At 50.7% G+C, this 26,470-nt stretch overlaps 1 protein-coding gene across 2 annotated transcripts in view; it reads right to left on the reverse strand.

Moving 5' to 3' along the window:
- Window positions 1–716: 716 nt before the first annotated feature.
- The window catches only part of LRRC75B (leucine rich repeat containing 75B), a 33,728-nt gene continuing 7,974 nt past the window's right edge, over window positions 717–26,470 (reverse strand). For both annotated transcript variants that reach the window (XM_074972371.1, XM_074972370.1), the window contains 2 exons: window positions 19,138–19,250; window positions 717–1,917 (listed from right to left, as the gene is read on the reverse strand). In XM_074972371.1, the coding sequence (XP_074828472.1) occupies window positions 1,386–1,917; window positions 19,138–19,250 (645 nt within the window). In that variant the 3' untranslated portion in view covers window positions 717–1,385. The remainder of the gene's footprint in view (window positions 1,918–19,137; window positions 19,251–26,470) is intronic.

A 26,470-nucleotide genomic window follows, 5' to 3' on the forward strand; every position in this document is an offset into this window, starting at 1 on the left:
TAGATTAGTTCCATGATGTTAACAGCGCCGGTGTTGTCTAGCAGTTCAGACAAGAGACTAGCATCTTGCACAACGGGGCCCTAGTCCTGATCAGGGCATCTGGGTTCTCCCGTAGTATGAACCAAAGTGCTGCAGTGTGCTAAGAGAATTGCAATGGTGCTGTTCATGTAAGCAGTGCCCACCAGGGCCTCTCCTGGCCTGCCTGGGCATTGCGCCAGGACCACTGGGCTATATTTTGCAGCCAGTGCACTACTAGCTAGAGGCACAAATAATCCAGACGCTCACACGCGGTGTTAGTGCTTCACTCTCGTGCCCAGGAGAACCGTTTATTGTGTTCACATACAGCATGGCAATGTGGAAAACAATTTTGCATCGCTGGTTTGGTTTCCTGGATGGTGCTAGTAATGGTGACTCAACCGTTCCCCTCATACCCAGAATATTAGGAAACCCTGGCTAGAGATGGTCAGATGTACGGCATGTCTGACAAGGAGCAACCCAACGTTCTGCTACAGTTTGAGTCGTGCCCAGCTGCTTGGCCACATCTCGCCCCCCTAGCCCCCACCATAATGGACTTTTCGGTGAGGTTGTTTCCTTCCTGCTGTCTTTTGGGTTTGATTTGTTTGTTTTGTACAAAAGCACAGTTTGTAAAACCGATCATGTTAATCCACAAGGAATGGCTCCCCTCCCCCCCAATCAACACCCCCGCCACACTCCCACCGATGCACACACATACCCTGCCCCTAAATATCCTGACACTGCAATTCCATGTCACGTGTCCTCCCCCGGCCTGCACACTCTGTTGGGCCTCTGATTGCAATTCCCTTTGTTCGGACATTAATACAAATCACACAATGAAAATAAAAATTGAGCCAGGCTCAAGGGGAAGACACGCTCTGCTGGGCTCTGACTCCAGTCTCTGATGCATTCAACAAAGTCTGACAGAACCTCGACCCTTGGGGGAGCTCCCATCTCACAACTCCAGATCTCAGGCCCCAACAATGACAGGACAAGGAGGAAAAGGAAGAAAGGAAATAACCTACGTGGAGACATTGCTTTTTGTTTAGGTTTTTCCTCCCCCACCGCTCCCCTCAATAGCCTCTGGGGAATATGCCGAATCCTACAGCTCATTTCCCATCTTCCAATGAGATCCTGCTCCGAGGCCAGGTTCGCTGTGAGTATCAGCTTCCTGTTTGGAATGGGGGTGATAGGTTTGGCAGTGGGGGAGGGGGAGGCAAGCTTTCACTGAGAACACAGCAAGTCTGGGATGTCAGTGAAGGCAAGAGAAGCGCCAAAGGAAGCCGGTGAAGCTGGCCTTCTGCATTGTGTTTGTACTCTGAGCTCTCCTTGCCGCGGCGTCAGTCCAACAGCTAAGGCCTGCTGCTGAATCACCTTTCGCAGCACTGCTGGGGGAAGTCACATGGGGTGTCCTTGTCTTCAGCCACGCCCCCCTCCTCCTCCTGGCAGCTGGCCTCATGTCCGCTGGACAGCTCGGCCTCGCAGTCGAGGGACTCATAGATGGTAGGCAGCGTGGTCTGCTGGCTGACGCGCTTGCGCAGGCCCACCAGCAAAGGCTGGGGCATGGAGGAGACGTCCACATTGTTGCCAAGGTCTATCCAGGCCAAGCACGGGAACTTGTTCAGGTCCTTCATGGTGTCCGTCAGCTCCTTCATGGTGGCTCGGGTCAGCCGGTTGCCGTTGAGGGAGAGGTGAGTGAGTTTGGGCAGTGCCCAGAAGAAGGGCAGGAGCAGGCGTACCATGTCGTCGGTCATCTCGGTAAAGCTCAGGTCCACCGCAGTGAGGTTGTCCCCGTTATTCTGTAGGTAATAGGCCATGCGATGGACATCCCGCATGGTCAGGGGAATCCCCGATAAATCCATGGAGTCCTGGCTCAGCTTCTTCTGCAGGCTGGTCTTCAGGCTAAGGAGAGGGAGCATGTTAGAAATATGGACACAGGGAGGGGAGGGAGCTTGGAAACTGAACCCAAGTAACATTTCCTTGGACAGGACTTCCCTTACTAGATGTCTTGCTCTCATGCATTTCCTCTTGGCCAGCCTTAGCCACAGGCTTGCTGGTCCACTGCACAGAGCTCCGTGGGAATGATGGGGTGGGTTTTGGTGGGGGAGGAGGGGCAGGAATATGTCCAATAATCAGGTTCTAAAATGACTTTAATTAACTTCAAATCCTTGCATCTCAGATTCTGCTTTACAAAAGCACATTCGCCCTAACTGTGGTGAAAACCCTTAACAAATGGACAGGTCTGCACTGCTCTGCGTCTGTGGGTTTGTCCCTAATCAAGTGCAGCGGGCTCCCAAGCCTCAGGGCTGTCCTTGGAGTCACCTGCTGTGGAGCAATTTCCCCACCCTACGGCCCCGATGGCTCTAACTTGGCGCACAAGAGTCGCCCCACTGAAGTCAATGGGACTATTCGCGTGCTTCATAGGCACCTTGCTGAATTGGGGCCAACGAATAAACAAGCCCTTTCTAGCCCCACCGCGCTGCAAGCCTGTGCTCAAGGAAGTGGCCAGGGCCTGTGCACGCCTCGTTGCAAAGCTTTCAGAGGAAGCAATGGGGATGCAGAGAAATGCAACTTGCAGGAGGCAGGACGGTCACAGTGTTCTTGGAGCTAGCAGGAATCCTTAGGCTGTCGCACCACCTACAGAGCCCTGCTCCATATTCCAGAGCCGATGCTGTTATCCCATGTGCTTCCGTCTATAACAATCCCCCATGAGCAGCTGTATAGAAATGTGCACGAATGGCTACGCAACACCTAAAGGGCACACGGGACTCTGGGATGCTCGCTGAGGCGTCACAGAAATATGAGCTGGAAAAGGCCTGCCAGGACGCCCCATCCGTCTCCTTGCCCATGAAGAATTAGTCCCTGCTCAACACTTACTCGTCTTTGTCTGGTCTAGGTTTAAGTGACTGTGCACTTCCCTGGGAAACTCTCCCCCACTGAGAAGGCCGAGCGTGGAAAGCTCTGATCTGAAATGTCCAACAGCGGCTGTGCTGACTCAGTAAGAAGTAATAACAATAATTATCATCTTACATTCATGTGGCACCGCTCAGCCTGAAAGATCCCCAAGTGCCTGACACACACACGTGCATGGCCTTGGTTACCTGCTGTGCGACTCCACTGGTTGTGTAGTAGGTTCGCGAAGGGTATGTAGGCGGGTTGACTGTGTGTATACTCCCATCCATCACACAGCCACCCCAGAGGCCTAATACTCCAGGGCCTGATGGTGACTTGTGGAGTCATTTGCACATGTGCAAAGGGAGCGTCAAACCTACCACATCACAACTCTCTGCTTGCTTACCCCAGTGGGGATATGGAACACCCGCTTCGTACAGGATCAGCGACTGAGGTACAAGGCCGTGAAGAATCGGGAGCACAAACTGAACAGCCCTTTTATGGAAATGCAGCTGCCATTGAACTCGTGGTGGGAATTTAGATGGGCAGTGCATAATCCTCCGTATCGGGGTTTGGCCAGGTCCCTGGGTTAATCCCCCTACTCTTCTGAAAACTGCCAGGTGAGATTTAATACCCCCCCCAAGTGGGTGCAACCCTGGTTTTACGGCTCTCCTGAAAGAATCACATTTGTTTAGTCCGTCACTGAAAATGCCATACAATATTGGCAGAGGAAGGCAGAGGATCTTCCCAGGCAGAGGATCTGATCTGGCCTGGGGCTGCTGTGTAAAACCTCAAACACAGACAAGGATGAGGCATTTATTGACGCTCTTTAAATCCTTCAGCCGTGCTGGGCATTTGGTTGGGCAGCAGATTTAAATGTATGCTGATTTGCCTGAACGAGGCTAGGGCCAGGCACACTGTTCCCAGAGCACGGTTCCTAGGCTCAATGGGTTGGATGGGGCGAGGCACCAAGTACACTGGGCTGGACAGAAGTGATGGGGTTTGAGTCTCTGGTGTAAATTAGGAGTGGCTCCAGTGGTGTAAAATGGGGGTCAGTGAGGGCAGAAGAAGAGGGTATAATTTAAGAACTAGATATTATGTGAGGAGCTCGCACGGGCCAGGCTTCCCCTTCCCCTCTTGTACAGAGTCATGCAGCAGCCATTCATTACAACCCCAGTGCCTCCCTCGGTGCAAACTGCAGCAATCAGTCACGGATCCCACTCCGCCTGGAGCAGGTGCCTTCTGTCTCGCCCCAGCAACAAGCCAAGACCCAGAGGAGGCCTTAGCAAGCAGACAAATTGTCTTCCCAGAATTGATTCTCCAGCCAGGGCTGCTGCTGGCTGAATTCACTTAGCCATCCTCCCTCAGGCCCAGCCCAGTCTCTTCCCCGTCCGAGTGCATTCTCTCGCCCCCAGTGCCTGCCTGTGTCTTTCACAGTGGCGCTGAGCTTCCTTGCTTCAGCCCTCTGGGCTCCCTCTGGATTTCAGAGGCTTCAAAGGTGCGTCCGCTCCCTCCCCCCACCCCTTTTTCTGTGCTGGAGTCTCCTTGTTTGCTTTCAGCAAGCCTGTTTAGGTTAATGCTGTGGAAGCTGCAGCAAGAAGCTGACACAGCTCTCCCCATACCCGGCTGTTTTAACAGGTGCTTGGCTACACGCCAGGCATGGAGCTCTCTCTCTCCCAGGGCCAGACCTGGAACTCCTCAACCTTGAAGAGCACAGAGTGATCTGCTCACAGGTGTCTCTCCCCTACCTGCTTGAAGGAGTCCTGCCCTGTTCTGAGAGACAATGGAAAAAAGCTGATTTACACCAGTCGGTTCTGGGCTTGGTGCCCGTTTTGCTCGTGCACCCTCCCTGGCTGTCATTTTTGGGGAGTAAAATCCTGGCAGAGGGCACTATGCCTGCCTGCTATGGCAGAGGGCGCTTCAGAGCCCAGCCATAGCACTGCATTCACCGCGGGCTTCGCATTGTAATGCCCAGACCGAGCCCGGAATGCTTTTATCCTTGTGCAGCAGAAGAGAAAAATACCAGCTTATTCCCAGAGAAATGGGTCCTCTATTATCTCCCAACTTCTTAGTAAAAATGGCCTGAAAAAGGCAACCCCTGAAAGCTTTTTGTGAGACAGAATAGGTGCATAATCACCACGCTTTCCATTCCCCCAGCACAGTGCTTTGGCAGTGGTAGGCCAGGTCCTCCGCTGGCGTCGATTGACCGAGCTCTAGTGAAGTCACTATGCCCATTTGCACCAGCGGAGGATCTGCCCCATTAATAGAGAGATGGAGCACACGCTTGTGATCTCTGCAGCAGGCTGGGTGTGAAAGAATTCGCCCTCTCCCCCCTTCCCCAGCTGTGGAGCGGCTCCCTGGGGGGCAAAGACTGCTGGACCTGTGCACCAGTGCACCTATTGGCCACCCTGCTGCCCCAGCAATCCCTCCCCTGTGCCTAGGCCTGGCATGGCCTCCCAAAATCTTGCAGAGAAAAGTCACACTCTCCTGAGCAAGGAACACAGGCAAGAATGATCAGCCCCCTGGGCAGGAGAAATCAAAATGCCTTCTGCCTTCAGTGGCAGAGTGGGCCTAGGCAGGTGATGGTGACATGCCTGCCAGTCTGACAAGCACCATCCAAGCCAATGGGCCATTAAATGTCTCTTCTCCATTGTGAGTGGCCTGGCTCTCCCCATGACCCCATTCAGAACACTGGCAAAGCCCATCCCACAATCCTGGACCCTTCTCCCTGGGGTCTCTCTCCTTGACTCCTTCTTCCCGCTCCCTGGGAAGGCCCAAACCTGCTCCCACTGAAATCAGGGGCGGTTCTGCCATGGCTTCAAGTGGAGCAGGCCCTTCATATTGTTCCATTAATGGGGGCTGCTGGTCAAAAGCCACCTCCCACCCTACAACCTCTGTATTGGGCACTGGTGCGACTGCTGCTGGAATACTGTGTCAAGGTGTGGTGCCCACGCTTCAAGGATGCTGATAAACTGGAGAGGGTTCAGAGAAGGGGGGGATATGATAGAGGTATATAAAATCATGAGTGGTGTGGAGAAAGTGAATAATTACTTTCCCATAATATACTTGTTCCCATAATATAAGAATTAGGGGCCACCAAATGAAATTAATGGGTAGCAGGTTTAAAACAAATAAAAAGATCTTCTTCACTCAGCGCACAGTCAACCTGTGGAACTCCTTGCCTGAGGAGGTTGTGAAGGCTAGGACTATAACAGGGTTTAAAAGAGAACTAGATAAATTCATGGAGGTTAAGTCCATTAATGGCTATTAGCCAGGATGGGTAAGGACTGGTGTCCCTAGCCTCTGTTTGTCAGAGGGTGGAGATGGATGGCAGGAGAGAGATCACTAGATCATTACTTGTTAGGTTCACTCCCTCTGTGGCACCTGGCATTGGCCACTGTTGGCAGACAGGCTACTGGGCTGGATGGACCTTTGGTCTGACCCAGTATGGCCGTTCTTATGTTCTTAAGAGCCAGGAGAATGATTATCACTACAAGGCAGGTTTTCTAATCTTTTAGAGTCAAGGAGTTCAATCAATTTAGTTTAACAAACAGAAGGTTGAGGGGTGACTTGACTACAGTCTGTAAGTACCTACAAGGGGAACAAATATTTAATAATGGGCTCTTCAGTCTAGCAGAGAAAAGTCTAACACCCTCCAGTGGTTGGAAGTTGAAGCTAGACAAATTCAGCTTGGAAATAAGGTATAAATTTTTAATGGTGAGCATAATTCACCAGTGGAGCAATTTTCCAATGGTCATGGTGGACTCTCCATCACTGACCATTTTAAAATCAAGATTGGATGTTTTTCTAAGAGATCTGCTCTAGGAATGATTGTGGGACAGTTTTCTGGCCTGTGTTCTACAGGGTGTCAGACTAGATGATCGCAATGGTCCCTTCTGGCTTTAGACTCTATGAATCTAAAACTATCCCACCCACAAGATGACTGGTGCTGAGCTCGCTCTTCAGCTTGCGTTTCCCAGATGTCTCCCTGGGCCCTCCCTCCCCGCAGCACTGCAAACCGGGCTGTTTGAAACTCATGTCGCCCCCAGGCACCTGCCTTGATTCCTTAGGAACCCAGGAAACCACAGGACCAAGCGTAAGCATCCTCCCTACAATGTATGTCACCTTCCCCTCGGACAGGAAAACAGGGCACGCTGGCCAATAGGGGACGAAGCAGCACGCTGGGCGTGCTGGCTCCTGGGCATCGACGCACTCTGGGGGAGGCAGCCACTCGCAGTGGAAAGAGTGCTACAAGAGACAGGCTTCAGCCCATCTGCATTCCCCCTGCCTCCCCCTGCTTTTCTCCTGGATAACAAACAGCCTCTCTGCACACTGCCTCAGTCAGCGCTCTGGCTTCCTGGAAACTGGTGCTGAACGAATGCAGGAAGCTTCGCAGCTGTAGATGAAAGAATCAGCCAACAAGTAATTAAGTCTTGTCTACCAGGAATTTGCAGATCCCTGCCTCTGGGACCTGGCCCACTTCCCCTCAGCCTCTCGACGCTTTGGGTCTATGAGGATGGCTTGGCTCATGTCCATCAGCGCCGATTCCCACCGCTGGCCCTGCTCAACTCTCCGCTCTCTCGTCAGCTGCACACATCGTGCAATGCCGCAGCGGCTCAGCCGCACTTTGTCACAATGCGAGGATTACAGAGACTCCCTTTCCCACAGCCGCGAGGGACGCTTGGCTTTTCTCAGGCAGCACTAACGCCCAGGCTCAGAAGGGCTTGTTTCCTTGGCTGGCGGGTGGAGGGCTGCCCTGGTAGCTTGCCAGAAGCCTGAGGCTCACCCCGGTTCCGTATAAACTGGAGCACGCTGCAACCTGAGAGGTGGCCAGCAGAGAAGGCAGGCCCCAGCACGCAATGTTTCAACCCACCTGACCTGTGTTGGGGACACCTGCGTTTCTGCTAAGGGAGGGGTCTGCACAGGATTTCATGTGGCTCCCTAACTGACGCCCGCACGGGCTGCATCGCTGAGTGACATGGGCCATGCCCATCCCTCCTCAGCTTTCCCAGCTGGACGGAGACTGTTGTCTGAAGCCAGGTCTAACCACACACCCCGCCTCCAAATCCATAAGCTGCCTGGGCTTCTCAATCCCTTTGTCCTGCTGAGCTAGTCCCGACTCCCGGCGCAGCCCCTGCCAGCTGTGATTTCAGCTGCCAGCGGCACCCGCTGCACGCCAGCCCTGCCTGTCTCCCTGGCTAATTACCAGCCTGCTCCCTTTTTGCCTTTTATGTGTTTGTCCCCTGCATCCACAGCGTCAACATTTCACAATATTTCCCTGTGCTGCTGCTTCCCGTCAGCACACAGCCCGCCCTTGGTAACGGGAGCCACCGCCCTAGCTAATTAGCTGAGAATCGCTTGGTTTTGGCCGCTCCTCTCCACGCTGAGCCCAACCAAAGACTCATTTGAACTAGTCCTCTGATTCCAGGCATGGTTCAGGGAAGGGACTGGGCCCTCTTCAGTCTCCTCGTTAGCATAATCTGCCTCCCTGGGTTCCCAGGCGCTGCCCCAGGGGCAGTTCGGTAGCTGCACAGGCCAGGCACCAAAAAGATATGAAAATGAGCAGCGCGCACCCAAATGCAGCCCCACGGGCTGGCGTAAGCTCCTCTCCCGTGCTTGGGCACTGGTTTCCCCAGCTCGCTATCGGCATGCGAGAAGAGGCAGCATTTAGCCCTCACCATCCACCTGGGCCCCATTTCCAGCCCAACGCCCAACCTGATTCAACAAGCCATTACCTTCCAGCTGCTCTACCTGGCCCTGGGGAGAGCCGTGCCATCCTGGCTGCAGGATGGGGGTGAGGATCACAAAGGTGGACTTCTGCCCTACCTTTCCGCCCCGCATCGCTCCTTTGGTACTGCCTGGGGCTTGGCAGTAGCCAATGATCCAGCCCTGAATCTTTCCCCCTTGGCCCTCCCTGGCTTTTCTCTGCTCTCGCCAACTGAGAGAGGTGTGATCTGTGAGCCAGGACCATTCCTCCTCCTGGCTCTGCCACCGACTCTCTCTGTGACCTAGGGCAATTCACTTCCCCACATTGTCCGAGACTCCCCAGGGAGATAATGACACCTACCGCACGAGGACGCTGCATGGATCCTTGGTCACATAAGAGCTTTGAAGATGCAATTCCCTGACTGATTCCCATTCCCTCTTCTGCTCCCCCCCCCGCCCCCCTTAGCAACTGACCCTCCGGCTACTCCCCCTCTCTCTTTGCATTCTTGGCAATTTTTGAGACTTGTCTTTGTCTATTGATCCCTGCCAGGGTATTTTGTCAGGAGCACAATGAACATGGCCTGCCATTAGCCACAGCCCCTCTCAAGCCGCCCAGTAAATGCTTTCCTCCCTGGTGCATTTTGTGTAAGACTCTAGTGATCCTGGGTGTCAGTGTTCACAGGCGGGATTCCCCAAGCCTTGTGTCCTAGTCACAGGGGGCAGCTGGAATTTGGGACTCTTCTGTGCTTTAAGGAGGAGGGACAACATCTGCCCTCCAGCAGCAAATGCTACCTCTTCCCATCAGCCCCTCTCCACCTTGCTTTGGGCTGGCTGACATCCGGGCCCATGGGACACAAAGTATGTGGAGGAATAAGCCCAGGGCTGGGCATCAGGAAGGCCTGTATTCCCATCCTGACTCTGCCACCGAATGGCTGGGTGGCTTTGGAAAACTGACTTCAATTCTCTGCCTCGGTTTCCCCATCTATAAAAGAGGGATACTGATCATTCTTTTCCCTGCTGCAGAGGGATGTAGTGAGGATGCTTTAGTTAATACTCACATAGCACTGTGTAAGTGTTACAAATTATTCTGATCTGCCAGAACTGTCATCCAGGGCACGGAGTGATGCTCTTGGAAAAAAACAAAGATCTGAAGCCCCTGTGAGCTGTTTTCTTGCCTCCCCTCTCCAGAATCTCTCTCTCTCTCTTTCTAAAGGTTTCAGAGTAGCAGCCATGTTAGTCTGTATTCTCAAAAAGAAAAGGAGGACTTGTGGCACCTTAGAGACTAACAGATTTATTTGAGCATGAGCTTTCGTGAGCTACAGCTCACTTCATCGGATGAAGTGAGCTGTAGCTCACGAAAGCTGATGCTCAAATAAATGGGTCAGTCTCTAAGGTGCCACAAGTCCTCCTTTTCTCCTTCTAAAGGGCCTCTAATACTGCAGCATCTGGGCACTGCGGAATGATTACAGAGAAACAGTGAGTTGTATCCAGAAGGGACAGTCAATTCTCCTTCCGACGCTGGTTTAGCAGAAGTGATTCAGCATGAAGATTCCTCTAGCGGGTGCTCAAGGTACCTTAACCAAGAGGAAGGAGCCAGGCTGCATTTTCAAATACTGATGCACTGCGCAGTTGTGCACACGCAAAGGCAAATAACCACATCTGCAAAAATGCACCTGCACTTGCAGAACCAGAAAGTGTGTGTGCAAATACCCGTGTGTTCACAATTACCCATTCTGCAACTGCACAGTCTTACTGGCTTGCACCACTCCCTGCCTTGTCACTTGCTTATTTTATGGATTAACTTAGTCCTTCGCATTCATGAAAGCAAGATACAGCCAGAACCATCCAGAGCTGGGAATCAAGCAGGTGGATGCCACACCAGCTTCCCTTGCAGAGCTCTGCCAAGGCAGCTCAATCTTAACTTTCAGCTTCTCTCTTACACTCCTGGGCTCCCAATCAGCTCTGCCCAGGCACAGCAGATTGCGGTTCCTGCAAAGTGCGGCCAGTGCAGTTCACTCCTGAGCAGTAGCACCTTGGCTATTGGAGCTGCACGGGGGGGAAGCACTGGAATATCCATGCAGGGGGCTGTCGCAGTCCCACACCCCTCCTAACCCAGACTGCACGGTGCTTCTAAACGAATGAAGCCTTGAAACCTCTGAAAACAGTAATTAATAATGTGAGAAAATTCCACATCTGTCAAACTGCTCTCTCAGGGGCGCTCTTATCACCCAACATCCCCCAGGACGGATTTCACGGTCCGTGACGCATTTTTCATGGCTGTGAATTTGGTAGGACCCTACTCATGGCGACAGCTCATGTTTGAACGGCTGAGTGTGCTTTATGTCACAACATGGGGCTCCTAGGGGAGTCAAGGGGAGCTCTGCCTTTGACTTCACTGGCAGCAGGATTTGGTCCTTAAGGAAGATCAAGTCCAGACTGAGAAACTTAAAGCTCTGACTCTCCTTGAATGACGGAGGCACTTTACTAACATAGTGTGTTAGCATAAGTATTTCACTGGGTTTTACAATGGCATGCTTTATAGCCTGGGTAACATCTCACTGTTCCCGCGAGGTCGAAGTCTGATCCATACAAAGGAGGATTAAACACTCCCAGCCTTGCTGTACTGAAATGTGTCTAAACAGGAATGGATTAGGAAAACTATTTCCCCGTTACCTTTGGATTTCCTGGGTAGTTCAGTGTGTGATTTACTGGGCAGTGTGGAGATCCATTGATACAGGGTTTGAGGAAATCCATTGATACAGTGTTTGAGGACAGGACTGTACCTGGTTCCATTCTGACCCACTGGTTTTCTCCTGGAGATGAAAGGCTGGTGCGTGGACCCCCTGGAATGTGGCAACCTCCATTTCATTTCCCCTCCCCCCCATATAACTACATTTCCATAACAGCCCAAACATAATGAATACCTGGCAGATGCTCCCAGTTCTCTCCCTGGCAGGGCTTGTTAATTATCTTCCAGACCCACCTGACATGCTGCCAGAAAACGGAAATCACATTTCAAAAGAGAACAGGGGCGTTCTACATCTGCTCCATGAAAACCAGCAGCCAAAGAGGGCAGGGGATGGGGAAGGCAAGAGGAGGGCTCATCCCTGAATGTGGCTGCCCTTCCCTGATCTTTCCCAGCTGCCCTGGGATCTGCCTTTGAACTTGATTCAATAGAAGCTGACACTTCCCCCATTTTGTTCAGTGCAGCCAGATGGTAGGAAGGGCCGATGGCTGCAGAGAGGCAGATTCTGCACTGCTTTGCATGCTGGGCAGAGCGGGTGAAAACGCTGCCAGCCACAGGAGGGAGGGAGCGGAGCATTAGGTAGGGTTTTACACGCACTCTGCACAGCTGGAGATGACCAGGCACTGGGGAACCAGACCCAAGGTCTGAAAGGGAAGTGGGTATTTCTAAGTCTCCTGCTCCTGGCAGTGTCTGTTTTGCTGCAGTAACCTCGGACCCCAGCTCCAGGGGAGCCTGCTGGCACAGTCTGCAGACCGGTTTCTATCCAGCTTCAATGCCAGTTTAAACACTTGAAGTAAAAGATCCCTGTTTGAGAGTCAGTCAGTTGTTTCATGCCTTTTGGAACAGGGTGGGTTGGCCCAGGGCCTGGAGAGCCTGAAGCTAAGTCAGCCCTGATTACAGGATGAGCCCCACCTGAGAGGAATCAGGTGCGTGTGGTATACAAGGAGCAGGAAGTTGCAGTGAAGGGGGGAAGCTCAGAAAGCTGTGGCAGAGTCTGTAGGGTGTGAGGAAAGCTCTTTAGGCCTGCCTGCCTGGAGGCCTGTGAGAAGGAAGAAAAACCTTGGGTGGTGTGGACTTGTGAGTGGACTTTGGCTTGGGGTTTTATTTACATTTTATTTGAGATTAATAAGCCTGGTCCCCAAAGAGGGGTATCTCTCAACCAAGAAAAAACTGGAAGTTTATTTGAGGGGGAAAAAAAGCAGGTGTTTATTTGAACAACCCAAGAGGGGAAACTGAGGCAGGCTGCCTCTCATGTGGCCCTAAGACATGAGGGGATGCATAGGAGGCAACCAGCCTAGTTAAAACTTGTGTAACCAGCAGGATCCTCCAGGGCCCCTCCCATCAAGGAGAGAAACCGAAGGTGTGGGACAAGTCGGATGGAAGAAGTCCTTTGTTGGCAGACCCCAGCAGGAACAGAAGGCACAGTGAGCCATGCAGCAGAAGGTACAGGGGGTGGGGTTTGGGGCCCAGATGCCTGGGAGGGCAGGGACCTGGACTAAGGGTCCACCCAAATGTTGTAGAGGTGGAAAGACAGAGCACATTAAGAGGGCCTGCCCCTTGAATATTGAGGTCTGTGGGGAGGGAGAAGCCCTGCAGACCGAGAGCGATTCAAAGAGAGGAATAGTCTGTGTGTTTGCAGAAGTGTGTTGGCCCTGGCTGCTGGAGGTGCTGGCCACAGCGATCCCCACTGTGAATGAGCAGAGGAAGGAAACAAAGCCCCAGTTGGCCGCTGGGGAAAGTGACCAAATGTGGGGGTGGGCACAGAATGGCAGAGTTGTATTGGTGTTTGGGAGAGGGGGCCAAAGTGGACATTCCAGCCAGGGCAGCACCTCTTCCAATGAAACTGTGGGTCCAATAAAAAGGATTTTTAAGGGGTCTGTAAACTCTGGGGTCCTAGCCTATGGCTGGAGACTTGCCAATACAGTACCTATATTTAAGAAGAAGAGGGGAGGGAAGTGATCTAGGAAACTACAGGCCTGTTTGTTCCAAGACCTTGCATACAATTGAGGTCAAACTAACTCTGAAAGAGCAAGTAGTTAAGGACATAGAGGTGTAAAGAGTAATTGGGATAAAATACAACATGGTTTTGCCAAAGGTAGATCATGCCAAACCAAGCTGGTCTTTCTCTTGAGAAGATTTACTGCATTTCTAGACAAAGGAAATGCAGTAATCTAATTTACCTGGATTTCTGTAAGGCATTTAATACAGTTCCACATGGGATATTATTAGTTAAATGAGAGAAGATGGGGGATTAATATGAGACTTGAAAGATGGGTAAGGAACAGGTTAAAGGGAGACTACAGTGGGTCATATTGAAAGGTGACTGTCAGGTTGGAGGGAGGTCACTAGTGGAGTTCCTCAAGGATCGGTCTTGGGACCAATCTTATTTAACACTTTCATTAGTGACCTTGACACACACAATGTATGCGCTAATAAAATGTACGGATGACACACAGTTGGGAGGTATTGCTGATATGGAGGAGGACCAGAACATCATGCATGAAGATTTAGATGACCTTGAAAACTGGAGTAATAGAAATGGGATGAAATTTAATAGTGCTAAGTGTAAGGTCATGCATTCAGAGATTAACAACAAGAATTTTTGCTATAGGCTGTGGACGTATCAGTTGGAAACAACAGAGGCGAGGAGAAAGGCCGGGGTATTGGTCAGTCACAGGATGACTATGAGCCGCCAATGTGATGCATTAGCCTGTTTCATGGCTGCAATCCTAGGATGCATCAGGCAAGATGTTTCCAGTAAAAATAGGGAAGTGTTATCAATTATACAAGACACTGGTGAGACCTCATCTGGAATACTGTGTGTAATTCTGATCTTCCAGTTTGAATTCATCCTTCTTAGACATGGAACAGGTGCAGAGAAAGGCTACTAGAATGATCAGAAGAATGGAGAACCTATCTTACTAGAGGGGACTAGTAAGATAAACAAGAGCTTGGCTTGTTTATCCTAACCAAATAAAGGCTAAGGGGAGATATGATTGCACTCTATAAACCCATCAGAGGGATAAACACCAGGGAGGGAGAGGAGTTATTTAAGTTAAGGGCCAATGTTGGCACATGAACAAATGGATATAAACTGGCCATCAATATGTGTGTTAAGCTTGAAATTAGATGAAGGTATTTTAATCATCAGAGGAGTGAAGTTGTGATATAGCCTTCCAAAGGGAGATGTGGGGACAAAAAAATTTAACTTATTTCAAGACTGAGCTTCATAAGTTCATGGAGTGGGTGGTATGATGAGATTGGCTATAATGGCATATGGCCCATCTGCGACTACTATTAGCAAATTATCTCCATTGGCTAGAGATGGCACACTAGATGCAGAGGGCTCTGAGTTGCTTTCCCAGGTGTTTGGCTGGTGGGGGGCCTCCCACAAAGTCAGGGTCTAACTGATCACCATATTTTGGGTTATGAAGGAATTTTCCCTTAGCTCAGAGTGGCAGAGACCTGGCGGGGGGGGGGGGGGTTGCCCTCCTCTACATCATGGAGCATGGGTCACTTGCTAGTGTGAACTGGAGTAAATGGTGGATTCTCTGTAACTTGAAGTCTTTTAAATCAAGATATGAGAACTTCAGTAACTCAGCTGGAGATTATGGGTCTATGACAGGAGTGGGTGGGTGAGGTTCTGTGGCTGTGCTGTGCAGGAGGTCAGACTAGATAATTGTGATGGTCCCTTCTGGCCTTAAAGTCTGAGTCTGTGCAATGCAGCGCTGGCAGGATGGGCTAGAGAAAGTCTGACCTCTCCAGCAGAGAAGCCAGCAGAAATTGGCTACATTGGAAGAAGCCAGGGAGCTGGCCCTGAGGGAAAAAGAGCGAACTTGAAGGAGAGCTAGAGGGTTTGCAGATGGAAAACAGCCTGTCAAGCTACGAAGGCCTCTGTAATTTAGGGAAGAAAAGAAAAATTCCCTCAAGTAGAAGTTGCCCTAGGGTGGGCAAGGTTTTCAGTGTGGGGTGGGGTATGTAGCAGGGTGGCTTACTCCATGGGCTAGAGAGCATGGAGCTAAGCCAGCCCCGATTACAGGATGAGCCTCACCTGAGGGGAATCGGGTGATTCCAGTATCAAAGGAGCAGGAAGTTGCAGTGATGGGGATGGGGCTGCGCTGAGGCTCAGGAAGCTGTGACGAGCCTCCAGGCAGGGAGGGAGGTCTGGGAGGCCGAAGAGAAATCTTGGGTTGTGTGCACTTCTGAATGGACTTTGTTTGGGGGTTCAGAGTTCCTTTCAGTGTATTTTGTATTAATAAGCCCGGGGGGGTGTATTTCGCCTAAGGGGGGAAAAAAATGAAGTGAAATTTATTTGAGTAATCTGGAGGGGAAACTGAAGAAGGCTGCCTGTAGTGTGACCCTACGCCACCAGGGGGCACACAAGCAGCAGCTGGCCAAGTTACACTTGCGTAACACCTCCTAGCTATACCTGATTGCAAGGTAGCGCTGCCCATTTCGGACTTACATACATTTCCCTCCATCATACACAATCTAGCTGTTGTCTCATTGCTTATTCCTGTGTTCCAGCTGCAGCACTTTTGTGGTCAGTAACAATGGAGGCTGTGGAAAACTTCAAGGCCTGCAGCTGTGTTTGGGCTTGGATCCTCCAAGTGACCATGCCTCTTGGGAGATTTTAAAACCCTGTTTACAGCTGTTGTTCTTCTGATCTCAAGCCAGGGATCAGTACCTGCAGGCTTGTACATGATCCACGGCCCCAGCTCTCTCTTCTTCCTGTGCTGTGATGCTGTATCAGATGGGATGGTGCATTTCCCAGTTATAATCCTTGTAGAATTCCAACAGAGCCGAATTAAGCGCTGATGTTGGAGTCTAACAAGGAAACGGCTTCACTGTGTCTCAAAACTGGGGCTCAGGGGAAGTTTCACACTGATGCGCAGAACCAGGCCAGACACGCCAGGTTTCAGATTCCTCTCCAAAGTTGTTTGTGTGTGTGTGTGTGTGGTTTTTTTTTTTTGCACTGGAATCAGGCCGGTCTGCCCCGCTATAGTCCCCTCCAACTCCACCTGACCCATAACAGCCCCCTTGGCACCTTCACTGACCTTTAGGTCTCTTCAGGGTAATGGCAGTGGCCTGCTACTCAGAGGTGGTTTGGGGAGACAGCAAGCCTCCTCCCTCCCCCCTCTTCAGGTGGTTCCCCAATTCCAAGGTCATGCATATACCTTCTGTAGCCCTTCAGTGTAGACACTCACTACAGTGCCAAGAGGGGTTCTTCCATTTGCATAGGTAATCTACCTCCCCGAGAGGCTGTAGCTAGGCTGACTGAAGAATTCTTCCATCAGCCTAGTCCTGTCTACACTGGGGGTTAGGTTGGCAGAAGTACATCTTATGGGTGTGGATCTTTCCCAAGTTGAGGTCAACTTAGCCCTGTCCTTTGACTAATGCTGAGGTCACTTCCTGCCATGTGAATGTGGCTGAAGACAGCCCAGTCTCTCTTTATTTATTTCTGTCTTTTCCTCAGCATCCCGAATGATTGATGTCAGGGCATCAAGCATGGCTCTGGCAACAGGGTGAGCAGTGAAGTGGTGGGTTCTTTAAAGTCTGGAGACAAACCTTATCAGTAAAAAGAAAAGGAGTACTTGTGGCACCTTAGAGACTAACAAATTTATTAGAGCATAAGCTTTCGTGAGCTACAGCTCACTTCATCGGATGCATACAGTGGAAAATATAGTGGGAAGATTTTATATACTGTGACAGGGCAAGGCCAGATGGCTATAGAAAAGTAGTGGGAGATAGATATATTAGCTCCAGGCTAAACAAATCCTTGGTACCAGGTTAAGTGAAATGGAAGCTGCTCCAGGTCAATTAAGACACCTGGGGCCAATTAAGAACTTTCCAGAAGGCAGGGAGAATGCTAGGTTCATTGGGACACCTGAACCCAATCAGGGGCTGGTTGAAACTAGTTAAAAGCCTCCCAGTCAGTCAGGTGGGTGTGCATGTCAGGAGCTGTGGGAGGAAGTTGTGCTGTTGGAGATATAGTACACACCATATCAGGCACAAGGAAGGAGGCCCTGAGGTAAGGGTGAAGTGGAGCTTGAGGAAGTGAGGGCTGCTGTGGGGGAAGTAGCCCAGGGAATTGTACATGTCATGTTTCTAAAAGGTCAGCTACCAGAGCTGATACTATTAGGGTCCCTGGGCTGGAGCCCGGAGTAGAGGGTGGGCCCAGGCTCCCCCTCCCCCCACCTTTGCCTGATTAATCATTGAGACTGGGAGACAACAGAGACTGTGCAAGGAAGGATAACTTCTCCTCACCTCCCTTGCTGGCTTATGATGAAAATGGCTCAGTAGACTGTGACCCTTGTCTCTAGAGAAAGAAGGGTTACGTGGAGGGTCACAGGGAGCCTCTGAGGCTAGCGAAATCCGCCAGGAAACGCGGGACCCACGGAGGCAAGGACAGAGCATTGTCACAATACACAGAGAACATGAAACAATGGGTGTTACCATACCGACTGTAATCATTCTTGTTACAGTCTGTATGGTAACACCCATTGTTTCGACTGTAACAAGAGTGATTACAGTCGGTATGGTAACACCCATTGTTTCATGTTCTCTGTGTATATAAAATCTCCCCACTATATTTTCCACTGTATGCATCCGATGAAGTGAGCTGTAGCTCACGAAAGCTTATGCTCTAATAAATTTGTTAGTCTCTAAGGTGCCACAAGTACTCCTTTTATTTTTATTGGATACAGACTAACACGGCTGCTACTCTGAAACCTTATTGGGTTAGGAAAGCTCGCACGAGCCTCGAGATGTTACTAGGATAAGGAGCCTTTTACTGTGAAGCTGCTGGTTTAAAACCTGCCTGGGACAGCTGTAGCTAGAAGTTATTGCTGGCTGATGGCTTTTTGGTGGCCCATGTGAAATGAGTTTGGTGGTGTTAGTCCCCTTCCCCAAGTGTAAGTGTCCACAGCATGTCAGACACTTATTCCCTGGCATCAGTGCATAGATACCAATGGGAGCAGACACCTTTTAGAAATACTGGAGAGAGATCACAAAAGTCCACTACCAAAAATGGCATTACCTGGCTACCCTGTCTCAGCAGAGCACTAGAAGGTGGTTTTGGAAAGTCATGTGCCCTCTCTCCCTTGACGCCGTCCCAACAGGGTGCCATGGTTACTCCCTGGCCGACTGTGTAAATCGGGAGTAACTTAACCGAAATGAATTGAGTTGCAGAGGGGTAAAGCTGCTGTAACCAAGATCAGAATTCAGTGCAGCAGGTAGAAGCTTGCAGCCGGCTATTCCTGAGCTGCAGTGCCGTGGAGGATGTCAGTCCCCAGGGCTGCCCGTCTCGCACCTTCCACTAACACCGAATTCATGCAAAGTTACATGAACTTTCCTTCACATCCCCCCTGTCCTTCACGCGCTCTCCCCCCCCCCCCCCCCCGCCGCCCCGTCCTGGAAGCACTGTCTGCATTGCAGGAACTCAAGAGTTGTTGGCTGGAATTCACCCTGGGCGGCTCTGAGAACTTTAAGGCCTAGGGGGCCGTAAAGAAATAACAAACGAAGCCTGCAAGGTTGTCCTAAATTGGCCATGAACAATTTGGCTGAGGTACCTTTAAGAGATCGAAATCAAATGAAGCATTCGGTTGCCACTCAAGTGTTTTGAATGTGGCTTTTCTCTTGACTTGTGAGGGTGCAGACAGGGCTGGGCTAGCGCACACCATGGCAGTGAACACAAGCCTCTCCCAGCTGGCTGTGTCTGAGGTGACTGAGCAGATCCCCTCCTACCACCCCTTCCCTTTTCCAGCCGAGTTGCTCACCATGCTTGGGACTTCCTGCGGGGCATGCCATGCCTACGCCACGTGGAGTGAGGGCTCAAGTGGTAAATCAGCTGCCTGCAGATCCTGTCCGCGGACTTCCAGGGGTCGTATTCCTGGAAACAAAGGCACAGCTCAGCCTCCTGCCACGTGACTCTGGCCCATCCTGGGAACACTCCTGGGCCACCGGGAGAAGGTGGAACCTCTAGAGAGCCTCGGAGAGGACAGATGGGATGGGGAGGAATGAGACCCATGGGGAGGTGGGATGGAGACAGGAACAAGAGAGGGGGGTAAAGGCAAAGATGGGGCAGTGGACTGGGGTGATGAGGTGATGGGCAGGGGAAAGGGAGTTGGAAACAGAAGAGTGAAAGGAGGAATGTAAAAGGGGGAAGCAAAGGGAAGGGGAAAGAGCACAAATGACAGGAACTCCAGAGCTGGGAGTGGGGCTTAGGAAAGGGAATACCCCCGCCCCACCCTCAAATCTGGAGAGAAGGCTTGTGGCTCCTCCCCTCAGGTCAGGCTTGAGACTACCTGGGAAAAAAACCAGTGTAACCTCTCTGCAGTGCCTTAGGGGTGCCTATGGTTCCCTGCAGCACATGGCCTGGGGGAGCAGGGCTGGGAATCGCCCTCTTGTCAAGGGGCTTCCTGCCCAGAAGGGGTGATCTGTTTTTAATACTCTGCTAGGTAGTTCCTGCTTTGGCTTTGGCTGTGGAGTGGGGGTGGGGGTTTATATTTTAACCCCTGGGTGTGCTCTGGGATGGGAGGGTTGTTGGATTTTGCCCTCTTCAGAGTGGGAGGGAAACATAGCAACCTAACAACAGCTCTATACACGAAGCCTTCTCGTTCCTTGCCATCCATGGAAAATATCTGCACCTTCAAACACCCCACAGGTTAAAAGATCTGGAATTGAACAGCTCCGAAATCCAGCTAGTTGCCCACTCCCAGGTCTTCCTGCATCACTGGCTTGTTCCACCCCCTTTACCATTGCACCTGAAAACGTGCAAAAATGTACACACAGTTCAGGCTAAAGACTTACTAGGAGACATTAAAATCCCATTCCCTAGGCACGTAGCCCTCCAAGGGTCTCCATTTTGAACGTGCCACGGCATGCAACATTACTCACAGCAGAAAAACAGCATAGGCTATTGGCTACACAATATAGTTAAAACTATAAATGTGCAAGCTCAGTCTCCATTTACAGAATCCCCCAACCGCTTAGGATCAACCTGTTTCAGGGCAACGAACTGAGCTATATATAAACATATTCTTCCACTCCACCACCCGCTGAGAGACCCTACAGAGCTGTGATGTCACTGAATGGGCAGTGGGAATGAAACTCTTTGCAATCAGCAAATTGCAGCCAACAGCGTGTTTCTGTGGCGGAGAAGAGCAAAGGGGAGATGTTCAGGCCAGGGGGATGGAAAATGGTTTTCCGACTAAATGGAAACATTCACCAGAGAAATTTCCTTTTCACTGAAAATTTGGAGGCTTTAGAGAAGAGCCAAAAAACACTTTCCATTTTTTGGTTGTCAAAAATGGAAATAACATGGGTTTTCCCTGTTGCCAAAATTAGGGAAACTTTTTTTTCAGGTTTTGGTTGCCCAAAAAACCCACAATTTTTGTGTTTTGGATCTTCTGTGAAAACATGAGAAATTTCAAAGAAAACTCTTTTCCTGACCTGTTCCAGGGAATATAACTTGGGGCCGGGGTGGGGAAAGCCATTAGCCAAGCTGCCCTGTGGACACACTTTCAAAATGTAACTCTTCTTGAAGTGTCTTCTTCTTTTCGTATAAGAAGCCGCCCTAGAGCACAGTCTCACATTAAGCCCGTTGTGATGGGATGAGCCATTCTGAGACTTGAGCAGCGTGTGGAGAGGGATTCTTAGCAAGGGCTTTTTAGAATGAAATTTGTGAAAAACCCCTGCCCAAGACGGTCCATCCCTACAGACTGAGTGCTCCAGGGGCAGGGTTGCTTATGATCTCTGAGTACTGGATACCAGAAGTGGAACTCCATGGTGATTAGATTGTAAGGCCCAAATTTGTAAAGGCATGTGGATTTTTCTCTGCTCAGTGTTTGCAAGGCCCAAATGACGTAGATGGCTAACTCCCCTTTTGAGAAGTGAGTCAGGTGCTTAAAAGTCGATGGGACGTAGGCTTCTGTGAGACAGAGGCTTGGTCTACACTACCAACTTCTGGTGATATAACTGTGTTCCTCAGGTGTATGGAAAATCCGCACCCCTGAGCAACACAGTTATACTGACCTAACCCTAACCCCCTTGTAGAGCTGGTGTGGTGTGGAGTGGAAAGCATACTGCACCCCTCTCCAAGGGAAGCAGGGCTACCGCCCTGGTCTATGAACCGTGGGAACCCCCAGGAGGAATTCTGGGTCCAGCAAGGTCCCTTTGTAGCCCTCTCTAGTGCCCTGAGTGTGACTGTCTGCATGGGGAATGCAAGGCAGAGGTTTGAAGGATATTTGCAGTAGCTGCCACACCAGAGCTGGGTGAGAGAGAAGAGTGGGAAAGCGGTAGAAGATTCCCCCTCCACCTACCTGTCTCTGCACGGAGGCATATGTCTGACAGGGCAATTTCCTGCAATGTCTTAGGAAGACCTTACTGTATTACTTTTATGTATCATTGTGGGCCAGGATTGTATGTAACTTCTTGGGGGCAGATGTGACAGATGAGAGACATGGGAGTTAAAAAAACTGTACTATAAATGTGCCAGACAAATCTGGACTCTTTGGACAATAAGTGGAAAGAGGATTTCCTCTGGAATTCCTAGGGTGAGGTGAATGCAAATTTCCCAACTCCAATTATGCAAAAACTTGGCCTTTCAAAGCTGTGCCCTGAGGAGAGGGTCCCTATCTGATGATTACCTGTTACACAAGGCCAAGATCAGCTCGGGCCTTTGTATAAAGAAATGGCTGATCTGTGCAGCGTCTGGTCTGGTGCTGGATCTATGACAGATGAACTTGTAACCAGTTGTGGGGTTAGAAGGCCTAAAACCTACCAGAGCCAGAGGTTGATTTGAGATGATTTCTGCTGAGCTGTTTAGCAGGTGTGTATGTTCTTTTATTGTTGCAATACTTTCACCTTAAGAATAAAGGTGCTTGCTTGGAAGGAGCTGAATGGTAACTTATAACTGCAGGCAATACATTGGTCATAGCCCTCAGAGAAAAGCAAACTGCAGGCACTGGCCTATTTCGACAGTCTGGCTTGCTGGGGATGTTGCAGTGTAACCCATGGAGCTTTACAGCCTTAAAACCCTAACAAAGGATGGAGTGAAACATGGGTCTTCACCCAAGATAAGTGACAGCTACGAGCTGGAAGTCTAAAGCGCATACCCTGGAAGGACCACAGAGGGGGAATATAAGTGCAGTTGCCCTGAACTGTGACAGTGTCATGGGAACATTGTGGGATTATCAGGGCCCAGCGCTCAACAGCAGGTATGGCTTGCGTGTGTGTGTGTGTGTGTGAGAATTGCTGGCTGGTGGAGGTTGTACATTGCATAACAAATGGAACTGATTAAATGAATTGATTTCTACCTAGGGAACGGCACAGGGGTGTGGGGGTGTGTGTGTGTACATGGAGCGTTGGGAGCTGCCTTCATCCCTTTGCTGCCCTCTTCATTAGTAATCATTGTAACGATCTAGGTTCAGGCCAATGAGGGACATTCTGCTTGAGTATGGGCAGGTACCACCATCCTGCCTTTATACAGAGAAATTCCAGGATGACTGCCATTGTTTTATGCAGCCAAGCTAAAATTGCTTGGATTGAATATTTCCCAAGCCCTAAATCAGATGATTATTGTGATTTATCGTCAGTCCTTCAAACTGCACGCTCAACAACCAGCACTCCTGTCCCATTCCCTACCGTGCCTCCTGCTGGGAGAGGCTGGGACTGGAGTATCTAGGAACGCCCCGCATTCCTGCAGAGACTCCTGCTCTGGGCCATTGGAAAGAGTCATGGTGAGTTGCCCACAGTCAGTGGTCTGCTGTCATTCCCGGTGATAAAAGATGGCACCGAAATAACTGAATTTGCTTGCACAAGTTCTTCTGGGGGGGGAATAGCTCAGGGGTTTGAGCATTGGCCTGCTAAACCCAGGGTTGTGAGTTCAATCCTTGAGGGGGCCATTTAGGGATCTGGGCCAAAAATTGGGGATTGGTCCTGCTTTGAGCAGGGGGTTGGACTAGATGACCTCCTGAAGTCCCTTCCAACCCTGAAATTCTTTGCACATGCTGCAGGATGAATGACAACGGGCAGAGCTGAAAGTGATATGAGTGCTTAGAGGGCCAGTGTCATCAGGTGAGGATTCCCAAATGTGTCTGACTTTTTTAAAAAAACCTTCATAGCTGCCTGGCTTCCCAGCCCTTAGCTGTGTGACTGCAACACAGGGTGTGTAAGTCAGAACTGGATGGGTAAAGCTGTCAATAATTACTCATTTCATTCTTTATGGCAAGTGCTTAGAGTACCACGCTTCGGGCACTGTAACTTTGCGAGGAAGTAGCTGAAGCATCCCAACTCCCTCGGGACATGCGACACGTGTAATACCAGTGGGTGGCTTTACAGCTATTGCGTATGGCGCCATTTACAGCAAACAGCCGGGAGGGGTGTACTGTGCACACCTGCTCTGCTGCAGCCTTCCGCATAGACTCCCACTCTGACTGGCAGGAGCCCTGTGGTTTAGGATCATAGAATATCAGGGTTGGAAGGGACCTCAGGAGGTCATCTAGTCCAACCCCCTGCTCAAAGCAGGACCAATCCCCAACTAAATCATCCCAGCCAGGGCTTTGTCAAGCCGGACCTTAAAAATCTCCAAAGAAGGAGATTCCACCACCTCCCTAGGTAACCCATTCCAGTGCTTCACCACCCTCCTAGTGAAAAAATTTTTCCTAATATCCAACCTAAACCTCCCCCACTGCAACTTGAGACCATTACTCCTTGTTCTGTCATCTGCTCCCACTGAGAACAGTCTAGATCCATCCTCTTTGGAACCCCCCTGCAGGTAGTTGAAAGCAGCTATCGAATCCCCCCTCATTCCTCTCTTCCGCAGACTAAACAATCCCAGTTCCCTCAGCCTCTCCTCATAAGTCATGTGATCCAGTCCCCTAATCATTTTTGTTGCCCTCCGCTGGACTCTTTCCAATTTTTCCACATCCTCCTTGTAGTGTGGGGCCCAAAACTAGACAAAGTACTCCAGAGGAGGCCTCACCAATGTTGAATAGAGGCGAACGATCACGTTCCTCGATCTGCTGGCAATGCCCCTACTTATACAGCCCAAAATGCCACTGGCCTTCTTGGCAACAAGGGCACACTGTTGACTCATATCCAGCTTCTCGTCCACTGTAACCCCTAGGTCCTTTTCTGCAGAACTGCTGCCAAGCCTTTCGGTCCCTAGTCCGTAGCGGTGCATGGGATTCTTCTGTCCTAAGTGCAGGACTCTGCAGTTGTCCTTGTTGAACCTCATCAGATTTCTTTTGGTCCAATCCTCTAATTTGTCTAGGATGCACCTGCTTGCGTCTCTGTGCCCCACTCCTGCGCTGGCTGGGATTGGGACCTACGCCATCACATACCATGTTACGTGTTTTCCAAGTTCCTTAGCCTTTGTATTTTCCTGCTTTCATTTTATAGCCTAGCGCAGTCTGCTGCAGCCGTTCCTACAGCTTAGATCCTACCTCCTGCTCCTTAGGTGTCCTTGTAACTAGAAACAGGATCTGATTTTAACTGAGAGACTGGAAATTGTGCACAGCCTTCCTATTACTTGCCTAAGGTCTATAATCCAGACTTTTGTGCTGCCGGGTACCCATATGGGAAACGGAAAGAAACAAGGCGGGTGGCTGAGCGCTGCTATTTATGCCTTTACGTGCTTGGAGGTCTGATCCTGCAGGGTGCTGAGCCCCATCTACTCCTCAACTTAACTCCCATTGGCTTCAGGAGCAACTGAGGTGTTCACCCTCTTCAGGGTGTGTATGTCCCCAGAGTGCAATCTATCTGATAAACAGTAGGCTAGCAGAAGAAGGTAGCCCCATCTATCCCCACCTCCCCTGGAAGGCACTGTGTCTTGTGAGGTTGAAGAGGCAGTCAGCATGAAGTACCTTAGAACTATAAACCCAGAGGTCATTGGAATGACGGTTGTGAAGCATTTTCATTGCAAACCCCCATTTTTAGATGCTTATAACCTTCGGAAAGAAATGACCTCCTGCGTGGACATTTTTCATGCTGCTTCTCAGCCCATGGGGCGTGATTAAAGTTTTCCCAGTGTTGTTTGGCTGCTAGTAAGCTGGCTGGCTGGAGGGGCAGGGTGGGAGTGGAAGGTTGTTTCTGCGAGCTAATGGCCTCCCACAACTAACCCTTCCTGACCTGAGGAGCCCTCCGTGTCCCACTGACACCAACGGGAGGTCTGGCGAGGGAGGGGTTGCAGGCTCAGGCATTCAGGAAATGGTGCAGGTACCTTTCGGGGCTTGGATAACTGAACTGTCCCAGGTGGGCTGGTAGGAAGAACACTGCCTTTGCCCATCCTGCATGCAGCAGGGTCTGACCTACAGCATCGATAACTGAGCTGAAGCAGCACCTTGCGCGTGCACTAGATGGGGTTTTCCTTAACAATGTAAGGCCCAACCTTGCAAAGTGCTGCGTGCCTCTGCTCCCACTCAGGTCACTGGGGCAGCTCAGTGCACTGCAGGAACAAGCCCTACTGGCCAGATTTTTAAAGGAGCTCAGCCCCCTTACTTGGGGTCAGATTTCCAAAAGAGCTCTACGCGGCAGACCCTGGGCTCTTCTGAAGATCTCTCAGAATGTCCGAACGGGAGAAGCTGGGGGCGAAGTGCTCCTTGAAATATCTGGCTCTTAGTTAAGTGGAACCTGACCTCATTTGAAAATCTAGTCCAATATGCGGGTGCTGAGCCCTTGGAAATCTGGCCCTGAGCTCTTTCAATAACCTGGGGTCCCAAGAGCCCACTCCTGCCAAGGACAGCTGGTTGACTTGAACGGGAGCCGTGCACGCAGAGGGCTCGCAGGATATCTATCTGGAGGTACGGGCATTTATCTGAATGTCTGACTGATTACATGTACGCACAGGAACACTTAATCACCGCAGGCGCAGCGCTCCTGAGATATTCAGGAGATTGCAGGACTAGAGCTGGAGCTCCACCCCACCCCACCCACCGTGCAATACATTGTTCAGGCTGATGTGCAGTCATGTGACTTTTCCTCCCCCCTCCTTTCTTAAATAAGGAACTCTAGTGTATTCTGCTGACACTAGTGCAGTGGTAGGATAGGCACACAAATCAGGGGGGCTTGATCCTCCACTCCATTATGCCCATTTTACACTGGTGTAGC

Source organism: Natator depressus, chromosome 15 (assembly GCF_965152275.1).
Source record: "Natator depressus isolate rNatDep1 chromosome 15, rNatDep2.hap1, whole genome shotgun sequence".
Taxonomy (NCBI): Eukaryota; Metazoa; Chordata; order Testudines; family Cheloniidae; genus Natator; species Natator depressus.